The 15,751-nt window shown below is 38.8% G+C and overlaps 1 protein-coding gene across 1 annotated transcript in view; it reads right to left on the bottom strand.

Moving 5' to 3' along the window:
- Nucleotides 1-1,480: 1,480 nt before the first annotated feature.
- Nucleotides 1,481-15,751, bottom strand: part of ZSWIM8 (zinc finger SWIM-type containing 8) — a 49,766-nt gene continuing 35,495 nt past the window's right edge. The window contains exons 15-25 of the mRNA XM_072423170.1: nt 14,472-14,706; nt 13,846-13,998; nt 13,354-13,576; nt 12,973-13,262; nt 12,171-12,394; nt 10,916-11,389; nt 10,163-10,331; nt 7,444-7,617; nt 4,925-5,044; nt 3,949-4,127; nt 1,481-2,444 (exon numbers count right to left, since the gene is read on the bottom strand). Coding sequence (XP_072279271.1) covers nt 2,241-2,444; nt 3,949-4,127; nt 4,925-5,044; nt 7,444-7,617; nt 10,163-10,331; nt 10,916-11,389; nt 12,171-12,394; nt 12,973-13,262; nt 13,354-13,576; nt 13,846-13,998; nt 14,472-14,706 — 2,445 coding nt within the window. The 3' untranslated portion in view covers nt 1,481-2,240. The remainder of the gene's footprint in view (nt 2,445-3,948; nt 4,128-4,924; nt 5,045-7,443; nt 7,618-10,162; nt 10,332-10,915; nt 11,390-12,170; nt 12,395-12,972; nt 13,263-13,353; nt 13,577-13,845; nt 13,999-14,471; nt 14,707-15,751) is intronic.

Here is a 15,751-nt window from a genome sequence, read left to right on the forward strand (position 1 = left end):
TGTCTCACTGTTGTCATTTGTACTATTTATCTGATGATGATGCTGCTATAGAAGTCAGCATGTGAAAGTGGTGGCCCAATCACTTCCATATTACATGCAGCCAGCCAACGCCATGGAGGTAGGTGGGCTATATAGCAGGCATCAGCCTACTCATAAAAAATATTACTCAATAACTAAAATAAATATATTATTGTTAGTCATTTCTTTTTTTACATATAGTTATTTGTATTTTTCTCTACACACAGTCACGTTATCCAGCAGAACTGACAAGGTTGTGACAAACTATGCTGAGGGACATTAAAGTCACACAAACAATGGCTGGAATTGGTGGTCAGACTGCTCTGTAAATGTAGAGAAAAAATAAATAAAAAATAGTCATATGAAATGCATAGTAAAATATTATATGCATGAACTGTATTTTTACAATCTAAACATTATGAGGGTCATTCCGAGGGGCAAAAGCTCCAATCAGAGCTCCGCTACAGAATATAGAAGTTGGCCCACGGTAGTGTGCTGAAAATAACCTCACCTAACACAAGAAAAGAGCGGGCAATAAACAAGAGCCAAAACCTGATCTCTGATGGGCTGCTATAGGTTTGTTTTTATCATTGTTCTTTGCACAATGGTATTAAAAGGACTTGAATTATAGAATTTCCCACTGTAGACCTCAAAATGCTTTGTTGCCTGGCTCTTTTTAATGTGTTTTCACTGACCTGTAACAAGCATCCTTGAGGTAATAAGAACTTGCAATAAGTTACTTAAAGTACAAGTTATCATTTTGAGTGATCTTTAAAGAAAATAAGGAACAGCTTACCTTAACATTTATTTTATCATTATTATCACCTACCTTGTCCTGCAATAGACTATGAAAGTGCAAATATCTTGCCTCAACGTCTGACCTACCTTAAATATATTGTCAGGTAGCAAGCATTTTCAGTAAGAGGTAAGCAGTGGTAGCTGCCATGTTTCTTTCAGAAAAAATGAATACCAACTTCCCAAAACAAAGTGAACCCTTCAATAACTAAAGGAACATTAGAAGAGAATGTTTATCACATCTCTGCCTTTCTTACCAATGCAGCGATATTCTTTGCTGCAACAATAATATATAAATAAATGTATTTCCTTGGGGAATGGTACTTAAAGATTAACATGTGTGAAAAGTACACAACGCCAGCTTGGTATAATGGAGTCATTACTCTTACTATACCTCAGAGCCAGTCTGCAGCATTACCCCTAGAATTTTTTTAAGTTGGCTGAGAAGTTGTTGTAGGTGGTTGGCAGCCCCTGTATTGTGACCCAGTTCTTTAGTCCCCACAGTTGAAAAAACAATCAAATACTTACTGAAAAGTTCCTGGTGGTACACCCAGCTAAAAGGGGCTGGGGAGAACACGGCTCTGGTACCTACCTACACCCAGCACTGCTGTACCACCTTAAAGGTTACCATGAACAATCAGACAAAGAACATTCAATGTAAAGAATGTTTTCTTTTTTTTTTTTTAATTAGGAAACAAAAATAAGACACAAAATCGTTATTCTAACAGGAAGAAATAAACAGAAAGACAATACTCTGCATTTAAGGACATAAATCATGAAACTTGAATATCCCTGTTGGTAAAAGACTTCCAAGCTTTCTGGCTGATGGTAAAACCAACACCAGTTCTCTCTGACAGAGTATATGGAATAATCTGCTATAGAAATGCTCTGAGAATATCGGTTAGAAGGGGAATGAACCCCTTTCCTGATGAAGCTTCAAAAACAGTAATGAGCCCAATGCCAGAGCAAGTGCCAAACACAAAAAAATCTAAAATAAATATTTAGGGACTAGACAAACATGCACCCCACAGCAAATGAACCCTTAGTAACAGCAGACAGAACAAAGACCCAGTCAATATCACCAAAGCCAACGTAGGAAGTGAGGCATATACGTCAACAAGTGTTCTGTAATATAAGGAATGACACATTAAACCTGTGATTTGTAATAACTAAAATAAAAAGTATATTTATATATATTTATAGAATAAAAAAAAATCCAACCTTGTACAAAGTTCGTATAGCTGCAACCATACCATTTTTTTTTTTTTTTTGCAGCAATATAACTGGGAGCTGGCTCTTCTAGATCGATGAGATCTCAATGCTGGACCAGTACAGTGCAGAGGCGGAAGCTATGTATTATGCTACTTGCTTGAAGGCCTTTTGACCACAAAATAATGACCAATGATTTCTGCACACTGCTGGTATGGTCAAGGGGAATAGGTGGCCATTTCCAGTGATACTCTTTGCCACAGCTCCTTGGTCTGTTTGCCCCTCTTCAGATTCTGCAGAATGTCATTGAACTGCATGGCACCCAAAGGGGTGAGACAGAACGCGCTCCTTGCGCTGCGGATGGCATTTACAAAGTCGTCGTAGTCCGCTGGGGTAAGGTGGATTAAACGATGGTGGATGTACTAAAAGAGAACAAATGTATTACTTGTGGTCATGAACAAACAAGAAACGAGTTCATATATTTGCTGAAGTATGAAATAGAATATTTGCAGTAGACCATAAAAATGTCAAGTGCTGTCAGGGTGCACCAAGTTCAGTCCGGTGATAGATCCAGGAAAATACAGACAACACCTGGAAACACTTTGGTGTTTACACAATAACCCTCCAAAATATCCTTTAATTCTTATTTTAAAATATCTATTTTATTAAATAAGAATATTTCTGTTTTTACCAATCTGCATGTAGACCCAGCTATCTACAGCCTGTGCATACCAAGTATTGGATGAATGTTCTGCAGTCACATGGAAAGGATCAATCTGTACAATTTCTGGAACACAGCAGTAAAAATTCTATTTACTGTACATGTTTACTTTTAGGGTGGCCCCATCACATGTTTATATTAACTTTCCTTTCTGATTCTGACAGTAGTGTTTGGTATGAGGATCATGTGACTTCATCCCCTTACCTTTTATTTGCTCTGCTGCCGTTCAGTTCATGGTAGTAATACCAGATAGTAGGGGTGCTGCTAAAGAGAACCTGTCACTTTGCCCTGCATGGAACTGAAATTACACATCTTACAGACATTATTATGGATGCTGAGGATTAGATGCAGCCAATGATTACCCTCTGACTCCCTGGCCAGGCAGTGTTTGCATGGTGTGAACAGCCTGCTAATACCTCATCCTCATCCTGTAATAATTAAAATTCAGATCCTTTATCGGCCTTTGCGGCTACAGAGATGTAAACTCCAAGTCATGAAAGATACAGTGAAAACTAATTTACAAACAGCAAAGGTCACAATTGTTGTTTCTGGCAACAATCAGCATACAAATGTAACTGATGCCTTTCCCATGAAATGAAGGCATGGACATGCTGCGAGGGGAAAATAGACCATTCCAATATATTCCAATAAATATATGTTTAGTCATCTCCTGAACTGAACATCTGCAGAGATACTGCAGTGTGGGGACTAAACGGAAATGCCTGATTGTTATGTTCACCAAGAGATCAGAATACAATGCTCATTCGGCATTTCTCATTACTCCCAGCACCAACCTGAAGCATTTGGAAAAGCAGGGTTGTTACCCCAGGCTGCTCTCCTAATTTGGACCCCCCCTCAATATTTACATTACACACAGGGGAGTTGTTCTGTAGATCACAAGATATCCAGCAAGGCTGACACCATAGTTTGAGATTTCTATTCAGTGCACAGCACATAACAAGATCATATTTCATATATTTTTGTGAACAGATAAAACACACCTTACTAGAAATAAAGCTTCCAATGGAACAGTTTATGTGTGCAGTAATAACCTGTGCTTGGGAACATTTCATTACAGGGCACAGAATGAATGCACTGAACTCTTCCAGCTTAGTAACAAGTACACAAGTGACCTTTCACTGGATATCGAGGAATAGTGCTCTCCATATCTAGTTTGTGACAATTCCCATCCCATATAATATTACCTGCATGTAGGACTGCTGACAACGCTGAACCAGCTGATGGAAGGCCGGGGTACGAAGGTGATTATGGATGTGGGCCGGGTTAAGCCGCTGAAGAGCCTCCATAATGATTTCCTGTAGGACGAATGGACTGAGCACACCTTTTGCTGCCCCCACACAAAACTGATGCACATAATTCACTCCTAGGAGTAACAAGATAATACAGAATGTATTAGAATATATATATAAAAAAAACAGTATGGTACAGCCTCAACCACCTGATTTTGAGGCCCATGGACTCTTTCACCCCGGCAAACATGTAACTGTATACATTTTGCTGTGGTTTACACACTAAATAATTTGTAACTTTTGAGTCTTGTGATTTAGGCTCAGCCTGCATACTGCTCTGACAGATGGGTGTTGCGAATATTTCCTGGCTCAGCCAGCCAATCAAAAACACCCCCACAGCCCAATGAGCAGACAGCAGACCCAGGAATGAGTAAAGTCATCCCAAGACACAGATAAAGCAGAGCGATCTTGCTGACTAGTCCATGTTTGTATTGTGTTCCCTAAAATGGAGAACAGGAAATGGGATGGTTGCTGCAATGGGATCCCAGCTTTTGTAAGGAACAGATGATGAAATGTGTCGTTTGATTGGTTAGTATTGCGACCTCCACTTATCCTTCCCTCCAGCTTTACAGAACCCATAGAGCTTGGTAAAGTCATCTGATTAACCCAATAATGAACAGGAAAACCGTACATCACGTTCAATGTCGTGTCATTGTGACAAGCAGAACACTCGCCATGAAGTACGAGCATTCTCTGAAAAGGTCAGTTAACAGAGGATGCATAAACTTGTTCTCATTACAGCAAAGTGGCTGCTGCAATCGGAGAAGTTTGGCATTTGCTGCATTCAGCCCAGGATTAATGATTTCAGTTGCGGAGAATAAAGTGGCTTAGCGTTCGGTGGGTTCAGCCAATGATCATCGCACAGCCTTACCTAATTTGGCAGCTAAGCTTAGCAGCCACTTCACATCTTCCGTGTATGGGGGGCTTCTGGAGAAGTTATTGGGGTGGTCGTTGTGAGCTCTTCGTCCCAGCATCTCCAATGCGAGCATTCCTGGAGACACAACACATTTCATGTTAGAATTAAGCCGAGAGAAAATGTTCACACACGTACAAATTAAGAGAATAATTATAATGTCACAAGAAAGTGCTGACCCCACACCCCTACTAACTTCTGTTCAAGGGCCTGCCAGCCGACATTCAAATTGAATGGATACTTTAGGTATGTCCTCAATATAAAGTAATGGTAGTTGTTTGTAAATAACTCGATTTGTCCTGGAAACTTTTGTCACTAAGACGTAAAGGGATAATAAATCCGACATTTCACAGCCAACAGAACACAGAAGATGACAAATGACATTGGGTCACTTCAGATACAATTGGAGAAGAAATTCACTTCTATAATGAGATTTCATCTCCCTTTCTGTTGTGTTTTAGGAACTGAAAAGTAAATCTCCCCAATAGGACCACAAAAACTCTATCCTGGCTATATACACACAAACTGAATTAGAATTGATATTAAGTAACCAAAAGATAAAGTATTTTTTATCCTGAGACACAAAGCACTCACATTAAGTCCCTCCAGTATAAGATACATATTAGAGAATACTATATATACACTCAAGTATGAACTAAGATTATTTTTTTTTATTTATATTTTTTATGATCACAAAATGTGGTCAGAATCCCAGTTCTTACTCGGGTCACACCACTAGATGGTGCTGTGTCCTGTGTGTAAAGTGTATAATTAATTCTTGCTGAGTTTGCAGCATACTATACATGAGGACACAGCACCATCTACTGGTGAGCAATAATAAGGTCAAAATAGGTTGCCCATCATATGGAAAGATCAAAATACTAACCCGTAAAAAAGATTAACAGAATGAGCTCATGTGATTTCAAATAACATGTTTTAAAAATAACACACCAGAGATATATTTATTCACATGAATTATTTGACATTTCTGTTGATCCCCATTTTAAAATGTAAGTAGTTACTGCTGTATTTTGTGCCTTAGGTTTACATTTGAGTCAATGAAGTTTCCTTGTTTTGTAGGTACCTTGATTTATATTCGAGTATATATGGTAAATCACCCCAGACAATGTCAGAAACATTTACACTAGAAACTAAAACAGGACTGTCCAACTCAGGCTTTTCATGTACACCATTAAAAAATCATACTAAATTGGCTGCTGTCTATGTCTATGCAATACAGGGGTGTATATCAATTTTTTTGTTGGGGGGCGGCAGCTGTATCTGCGTACTTGGGGTTTATGCCCATCTGTGCATTGCTGCACTCCAACATTTTTATTACTGTTCTTTTGGCTACCTATGTAGTCAATAACTCACGGCTACTTAAAAAACGTTCCCTTATTATATGGAATATTCAAGATAATCCATCAGATTTATTACATTTAGTAGGTTCATAATACCTTTTCCTTTTTATACTATTAATATTATTAATACTATTAACAGATATTTTTCAAATCTAATAATGCAAATTATCTTCTACATCTAGCTAGATCAATATCATCCTGGATAGGACACCTTTGGGTGAAATACACCATATTCAATTATGATTATTGGATCTCCACAGTAATTTGAACAAATCCCCTATTTAAAGTAGGTGACTATAATTATTAGTATTATCATCATCATAAGGTTCCACTGAACAAAATCTATTGTTTATTAATCAACTTACCTTTATCCTTTCTAGTAACATTTTATCATGTTACCAGCCAGTCAGTTCTTCTCCTTTATACTCCAATATATAATAAGTGTTGCGTAAAATTTTAGTCAAAAAACAGAAGTCACCCTCTTTATTATTGTCACTGTCCTAATTTATGATAATTATTTGAATTGAAATCATACATATGCTTTGAAAATATGTTTTTATTTGAATTATGGTAGTGATTTATTTTCTACTATATGTCTTTGTAGTACCCTTTTTTCTCAAAATCCCCTGAGGAAGCCCCTAGTGGGCAAAACGCATCGGGTAAAAGAAAACAACATGTATTTTGGTTACGTTATACATTGTTGTTCTTATTAATGCAACCTAACCACGTTGAAAAGGGCATGCTCAGCTTTATAAATATATTAGCTCAGCAAGCCTCTGTATTGTACATAGTCAGTCAGTTATTAATATTTTCATTAGTTGTTGTTATCTTGTATATTGATTATTACATTTTGTTTTAGATTTATCCCAGTGCCATAAAACTATCTGCCTTAAAAAGCCTGCTTTCTATCCTCTCTCCAATTTCCTGCATTCAAAAATAGGCTTAGCAGACACAATATATTATCCCTCTAGTGAATCAACTCCATTTTTGGTACTTAAAAATCTTACTGATGTTCAGTGAAATCACTGATGTGATAAGTACTTTAAATGATTTACACAAAATACAGCTACATGTCACTCATTTAGCAGCCAGAAAAAAACTTGAAATGGTACTTACCAACACGATAAGCAGAGTGGAGGTAGTGTAATCCTTGCGGATTGACTGGCTGGCTGTGCTGATCGTCCTCGGCAGGGAAGCCTCCTGTGACCATCGGGGCAGGTTGGGTGCTAATTGTAGTCATGGTGGTGCCTGGAATTGCGGGAAATGTGGTTCCTGTGTGAACACTCCCTACTAAAAATACAAAAATAATCATGAAAATATGTCAGTGGGAAGAAAGGTTTCTTTATATAACTGACAGGGCCTCATTAATATCAACAATGAAGTGAGTCCCTATCCAATTGTTCACATGATCCTCACCTCACCACCCCTTTAACCCAACAAATATCTGTAACTAAACCATGATTTGTAGTTATTATAATAAGTTGAGCTTCTTATCCTAACCATCAATGCTGTATTCATGAAGGTTTACCACAGCACCGCTGTAAAATTGTCTTCTTCAGCCCAATAAAGGGATAGGTAATCAAAAGCGATTAAAAAAATCAACATTCTCTCAACCACCAGCATGTTCCAAAGAACCAGAAAACACTGAAATGATTATATTATGTTATTATAAATGCATGGGGGGTTCTCTGGGTGCTGTCAGGAAAATTTATAGACATTACATATGATAAGAATAAGCATATTTTCTACATCAACCCATGACAGCACCACAATCAAATTTAACACCAAAATTCTGAAGCACCTAAGAAACTTTTAGACCACACTGTACAACCTACCTGTGGTATTTCATAAAGCAATGTTGGGTTGATCAAACAACGTCAACACAAACCCAGCAATCTGCCAATGCTTTTACTCTGGAAGGGGAATGTTTTCCCATTGAGTTTGCAGGAAATCGTATAGGAGGGTTTGTGTTCTTTCTACCACTGCATCTAAAGACATCCCAAGATATACAGTATGCTTCTATTTGCTTGAATAATAACAAAACTGACTTCTGTAGAATGATAATAAGATTCTAAAGGGAAGAATACACCTGTGCTGAAAGGCATTTTAGGAAAGACAGATCTCTGGTTGCTACTAGATGGTCACCTAGTACAGCGGCTGCCCACCAGTGGTCCGTGGCTCTGGCCAGTTTGCGGGTTGTCTCTCTGGTTTAGACCTTCGCTGGGATAGTGGGCAAGTCCTGGCATCACCCTTTGAGTGACACACAGATCCCCACGTATTAGTGGTGCAGTGTCCGTGAAACTAGTGGTCTGTGACAACCATAAGGACCACTGACCTAGTAAGTCAACAAGAACAACTACCCAACCTTCAGTACCAGGAGCTTAGAATAGGCAATGGTTAGAACTATAACAGAAAACATCCTAAACTAGGCTTCAGACTTTTCTTGTGATCCTTATGACTGAGCATGTGAGGATCACTCACATGCAAAGTACATTCACCTTGATTATTAATTGTGATTACAATTTCTACTATGCACTGTATTTGTGACCCAAGTACATCTGTTGAACTGGTATACCTTTACATTAAATCCATAAACATACCCAATGTGAATATAGATCACACAATACATGTGTCATGCGCACATACATATATACATAGACACCCCAACGTACAAAAAGAAACAGTTAGTCGTAACATAGAACAACCAGCTTTTTCACGTATTTGTTTACAGCAGTAAAAAGAACAAAATAAGATTGGCGTCGGGTTGTTTTGAGATTCTGTACTTTATACATTGATCTCCACCTTATTAAATAAAAGCTGCTGTAAGCCAGCAGAGGGTTGAACAGACAAAAGAAAAGAATCTTACAATAACGGAGTGGAACAAGTGAAAGTCTGTGTTGTCTAGATCAATTTAAATTGCATTCTGCAAGCCAGACATTTTTTTTGTACAATTAGGTGGGGCGGTTATTTCGTAGTAAGATATGCGAGTTGGCCTCACTGCTCCCAGTTGAAAAAAATAACTTTTCTTTGCATTGACATCTGAAGCGGATCAGGTCTCTTGTTGCTACGGCAACATCCTTTTTTGCAAAGGCAATATAGTGACACCTAAAGGCAAAGGTGTTGTCACTGTAATGTCTGCATCTCTTTTAAAGGAGTACAGTAGCATAGAGATCATCATAAAGCCCATAGCAATTAGTATGGGGCCCAGAACCAAGGGACCACAAGCCTCCTGTCTGGGATTTGAAATAATTCCCGGGGTCCCCAGGGCCATTCCTATGTCCCAGTGACAGTCACTGGAAAACTCAATCCAGCATCAGCCGAGTTAGTGATCTCCCCGGCTGGAGCCTGTCCTCTGCTGCTCTGTAAAAAGGTATATCACTTGCTGCTATGATTTCCCTTATGATTTTTTTTCTGCCAGCATTTTAATGGTCCGCACTGTCTAAATGACTTTTAAATGCCTAACTGCTGATTCTATGCAGCCACTGGACCATGTCTCCTCACCTGTCAAGAGTCACCACCCAGGGGCTAAATGCTTCTTTGTAGGAGGAAATGTCCTGAGCGGTTCCCTTCTAGTACACCCTATAATCTGTATATACCTTCTAATAACTGTATATAACTATAACTATATATACCTGCACAGTCTATGATCAGTATATATATGTAGACCCCATATTCTGTATTATCTTGAGAGGATAGCAAAATTTTGGGGGGCCCTTCATGGAGTACATTTAGAGAACAATAAGCAATTGTATACATTTAAAGTACATGTTCACAGGAGAGTAAAATTATAATACACAGCCTATTACACACAAAATTCAGTGTATGCACCACTCACTTGCTACATTAGAAGTCAGAGACAACCCTGCCTCTGTGTGATAAGGATGAACAGCAATCTGGGTCATAGAGGGAACTGGAGCCCCTGGAAAAGAGACGGCTGTTGCTGCTATAGAAGGAGTTGTAACTGTGTATGGGTACTGGGCTCCAATAAAAGCTGGGTGGACGCCCTGCAAAAACAAAAGCAAATTTCAAGACTGTTTAACAGGTAAATCAGCAGACTAAGCATTCAATTAAAAGACAGCAAATTGGACACACACAGGGGCGAAGGCTCTTTGCTCTGCAGCATACCGCAATGGACTGTTTTTCCTTCTATCTACCTGAGCTCTGCTGTTCATACTGGAAAAGGACCATGTCAAATTCAGATACTTACATGCTTGCATTAAAAAAATGATGATTTTGGAAAGGAAAAAAATGATGATTTTGGAAAAGAAAAAAAAAAGATGATTAGGAATTTAAACATACATATGTATTTAGGTTATCTTAGATTAGTAGTTTGATTGGACAGGGTCCTCTTTTCCCCGTATTCTTGTTTGTACTTGCAAATCATGTAGGTTTGTCATATTCAGCCCCTACGCTATCCTATCCTATATGGCATTGAGCTGTGGAATATGTTGGCATTTTATAAATACATTTTAATTTTTTACTACAGATCTCTATTAATTTGTGTTTTTTATATCTCCCTTGAGATCAGATTTAAAATCAACCATTGGAAAGCAGTTAAATTCCTTTTACAATCTTAAAATCATATTACCTGTGTGTACAATGTCCCCGGAACTGGGAAGACAGTGGGTTGTGGGATTTGCTGCCGAGGGATTCCAATGTACTGGGGATTACAGACTGTTGGTATATGTGTTTGTAGAGTAGAATAGGGGTGTAGTCCTTGGGTGTGAGGATGGGCCATTGCAGTATGCGGAGGGTAAATTGTTGACCCCACAGAAATTACAGGGACCACAGTTGCTGCAGTAACTGCTGCTGCCACAGTCACAGTGGCGGTATCTGGAATTATCCTGTTGTCTGTAAGACCACGCACTGCCTCCACCACAGAACGTGCAGCTCCTGCACTGCAGCCGGTAGCGCCTTCTCTCGGAACTGGAGTACCACCTGCCATCTGTTCATACAGCCAATACCACTGATGAGCCACTTCAAACAAGACCTCTGGGTAAACACCACCTCCCTTGGCAGCATCCTCTACTGCCATGCAAGCCTTCTCCAACATCAGGTTGTCCTACACAGAAAAGAAAAGCAGTTATTAAACTTATAACTTTATGATCTTTTTTATAGAATGCTTTTGTAGTAGTTCATGGTATGCACAACTGTCTTGATTAATTTGTGCTTAACCTCCCTAGCGTTCTAATTCTGTCCAAATTTCTGTGCAAAAAGCGTTACTATTTTTTTGCATGGAAATTTATTTTACATTGTAGGCTATACTTCTTAGGCAAAACTCACCAAAATATGTCCAATAGTTAATAAATTTATAAAAAAAACTTGGAAAAAAAACTGTTTAAAAAAATATATAGTTAAACATGTAAAATAACTGTACAATAGCATGTATAATTTAATTATATATATCTTATATAAAGTTTTCTTTGTATTGGATTCAATGCAGCTATTTTGTAATGAATCCATAACAAAATTTTTTGAATTTCCCACCGATCCTCCTGCTGGCACCGACGTCACCAGGAAACCCGCAGATCTCGTGTCTTTGCAGTTCGCGGTTGGAGCTGGAAGAAGACAGACGTGTCCCCAGGACCTGCGGAAACCAGCAGGACACCGGGGAACAAGCGACGGAGCAAAGTAAGTGTTTTTTTCAGGTTAAAGAAACCCCGAGTGTGATTTGGGATTTTTTGCACCTAAAATCCACCCCGAATCACAGTCGGGATTACCGAAGACCAAGCCTAGAAAAGTTCAGTGATACATCAAATAACACAAATGGTAATGGGTAAATCTAGATTCTACAAGATGTGCACATTACAGTATCCAGGTTCTTAATTATATTTCATACGCACCTGTTCTTTACATTGTACCAGAGCTCGCTGGATCTCGTTAGGGTTCAATGCATGAGCATGAGGGAGGCAGCTCAGAGCCAGTTCAGCTGCTGCTCGCACCATGTTAGAATCTCTGGCTCGAGACGCTCTGTCTGCCAAGGATGCTACCTCTGGAGGAGTTAGGTGTCCATCCCAGCATTCCACGAGAATATTCAGGGCTGCACTACCAATCTCCATGGCTTGGCCTGAAATTCAAAATCAAGTGCTTATTAAATTTACACACATCTAAACAGTGAATGACATAAGGAGCAAGAAAAAAATCTTTCCAACCACAGGCTAGTCTTTTCTCTTGTCTTTCCACACAATGTGTTTATTGTAATTAATTTAATTTATTTCTAACATGTGAGAAATTAATTACCCAGTGGCTTATTGCATCACAAATATACGCCAATGTTGAAACCATTTAAATAAGGGTTCCACAGCCGTTGTTTGTTAATTCTATGTAAAGAGGAATGCGGCTAGGGTGTGTTTTGGGCATAGGAAGATTCAATTCACAGACATCCAAATGTTGGTAATATCAAGATGAGTAGACTAAAATTTTTTAGTTTTTCCCTTGTTTGCCACGCATTATCTTTTCCCCAGCTTAATCCCATATTATGTTCAAAGAGCCTTCTTTATCCTGGCATTTTCTAGCTACATTTTCACATGATGCAATTCTCACAAGAAAAAGAAAATATGAAAATGATAAACACAGTAAAGCAAAAACAAAACAAAGTAATGGTAAAAAAAAATGTTGCATCCAGATCACTTTAGTTTTTCTCACCAGTTATCCAGGAGACATGTGAAGAGTATGTCCTAGAAAGCCAGTTGGGAGACACAAAATTATGAAGGCCCAGGGCATAGAGGCCTATTTCAAAGGCACAGAGGTGCAGGTTGCGATGTGGGCCTTGATGTCCACCACTGGATGAAGGATGTGTGAATATGGAAGTGCTGCTGTTCCCTCCAGCTTTAATGAGGACTGTTTTTGCCAACTCAAAATAGAAGTGGGCTGCAGCTTCTGAAGGCTGGTTAGGGACATGTGGAGCGTGACTCTCTAGACGGCGTCCCTTATACCTGAGAAATTTAAATATTCGGAATTAAAGACCCAAAACTTTCCAATCAAAATGGAAAACTAAAGCTCATTAGAAATGTATACTGTTCATACCTGCCCATCTCCACAGTCTTGGCTCTGGCGCCACCACTTGCTCTTCTGCTGCCACTAGAGGATGAGGAACCGAGCGAGTCGCTGGATGAGCTACTGATGCTGTCACTGTCTTGTCCTCGTCCCCAGGGGGTGGCTCCCCAACCTCCACGGAGCGGTCGACGACTGAGGGTTGGGGAACTGTCAGATGTTGTCTCTGGAGCACTGCTATCAATACTGGCCATTCCTACAAAGTGCACATTAAAAAAAAAAAACATTTTATATTAATAAAAATGCTGCACTTTAAGCATGGTCAGACTAGCAGTATTTTACAGCAGTGTTTACCTCCTCTGGGCTCCTTTTGTCAAACACTAGGTGTCCTGGAGCAGTAACAATGCTGTCACTGCTAAGCTTGTTTGGATATTTGCAAACACTCATTCAGGTGTCTGCAAAATCCTAGCTCTAAGTTGCTCTAAAAAAAAAAAAAAAAAAAAAAGATAGTAAATATTTTTTTACCTGTGTGCTTCTTTTTCTGACGAACTGGCGACCCCCAACATCGGCCATTATACCCTCCCCGGTTCCCAAGAGCTAGTCGGCTAGGAACTTTTACTTCCTGCTTGTACACCTGGGGATCCCCGGCAGGCTCACTGGAAGATTTCTGGGAGTTGTCTGCAATAAATAAATTAATACATGTATGTTCACACAGAGAATCAGGTAATCATTTATCTTTTCTAATACTTTCTGCTATACTTGAATCTTAAACCTTAGACCAATAATTCTCTATTCAACTGCTCAAGTACCAAAACAGCAATTGTAAGCTTTTACTGTGCCAGGAAAGATATCAACAAAGTAACTTTAGATTTAATCTGCTGATGGGCAGATCGTAGAAGTGGAATATTCAATTTGAATACAACAATAAAGTGGCAAGCTCAGTTCATACCAGAATACCTTAAGGGCCAATTGAGGATAGAAGAAATGTAGTTTTATCACATCGGACTTTGAAACATTCTGAGTTAATACATTTTACCTCTAGCCTAGCTCTAGGATAAATGGCCCCTTTACAATATGTAAATGTTTTTTGCTTTGTTTTTTTAGTTAGTAGACATTTCTATGTTCTATATACTATGAAACCCAGAAATTACCTTGAATGTTCTTCTCTGGGAAGTTCTCAGTTACTGTCCCATGGACTGCAGGGGTTACTCCTGGTTGCTGGTGACTGGCTGGACTACTTGATATTATTATAGTTGTTGCAGACTGTGAAGCGTGTTTAGAAGGTGACTTCTGATTGGCTGTTGTTGGTTTACTGGAGGAGTAGAAGGAACTCAGAGTTTGTGGTTTATGAGTTTGACTTTCACGATCCAAGAGCTTATCCAGAATCTGGGTAAAAAAGGGATAAAAGCACACACAAAAAGCAAACTTTTACTTAGGATTTTAATGATTTGTAAAATGAAAACACCCATTTACCTTCATAGTAATGGCTACTGTCTAATTTTCTAGGATCTTTAAATAAAAATTCTTTTAAAACATACTCCTCCCTCATATCATTCTCTACCTTTATGGTAATTACAAGCATATTCAAGCAGCATATACCTCACACAAAGATATTCTTTGCATATGGCAGGAGATCATAGGAAAATGATTCAGAACCTAATAGATATGTTTGAAGTGAAGTATTGGTCCTCTGAGTCCTTTCAAGTAAGAAGATAAGCTCTCCATGACTATCCAAGCACCAGTTCTCTTTCCCATCATATACAAATACCAAAGCTTACCACTAAGAAGCCAATGAACTTTATATCTGTTTTCACCAAAGAGCACCAACCACATGAGACTGACTTTTCAAAAGACCTTTGCAGCATGTGGAAAACATCCTTTTATGAACTGTCATGGCCAATGTGACAGCTGCCACAGAAACAATGTAGGCTCACTGGCTTAGTTACAGAGTGGATATTTACAAAACTAGCAAGCAACATCAATAGCTTACAAGTACTATATGATAATTCCAAATGAGAGCGTTGGGTTGGGGTGAACAAAGAAGAAAAAAAGATTTTAAGATATTCCACCAAGTCAGTTTTTAGGCATCCTGTATCCAGAGGGATTAAAATTTGTAGAAATCAAATAAACACTTGCTAAACTTTGTTTAATCTTTCTGTTTTTATTTTGTGTTTCCAAAATATTTCCATGCAACAACTGCAACCCATTATTTTAAAACATAAAAAAGACAATCACCATGATAAATGCCAGACTTTATGGCTGCACTGACTAGTCTTCTAAAGATTAAAGGCCAGTTGTCAATAAACAAAAAATCACCAGTTTGTAGCTGGGAGTACATGGTGGAGAAAGCCAAAAATTCACAGATGAAATACATCAGAACTACCTTTCTGTCTTTTGCTTTTCTCCCATGCTTCCCCCCAGTGTTTGCCTT

This window comes from Pyxicephalus adspersus, chromosome 10 (assembly GCF_032062135.1).
Source record: "Pyxicephalus adspersus chromosome 10, UCB_Pads_2.0, whole genome shotgun sequence".
NCBI lineage: Eukaryota > Metazoa > Chordata > Amphibia > Anura > Pyxicephalidae > Pyxicephalus > Pyxicephalus adspersus.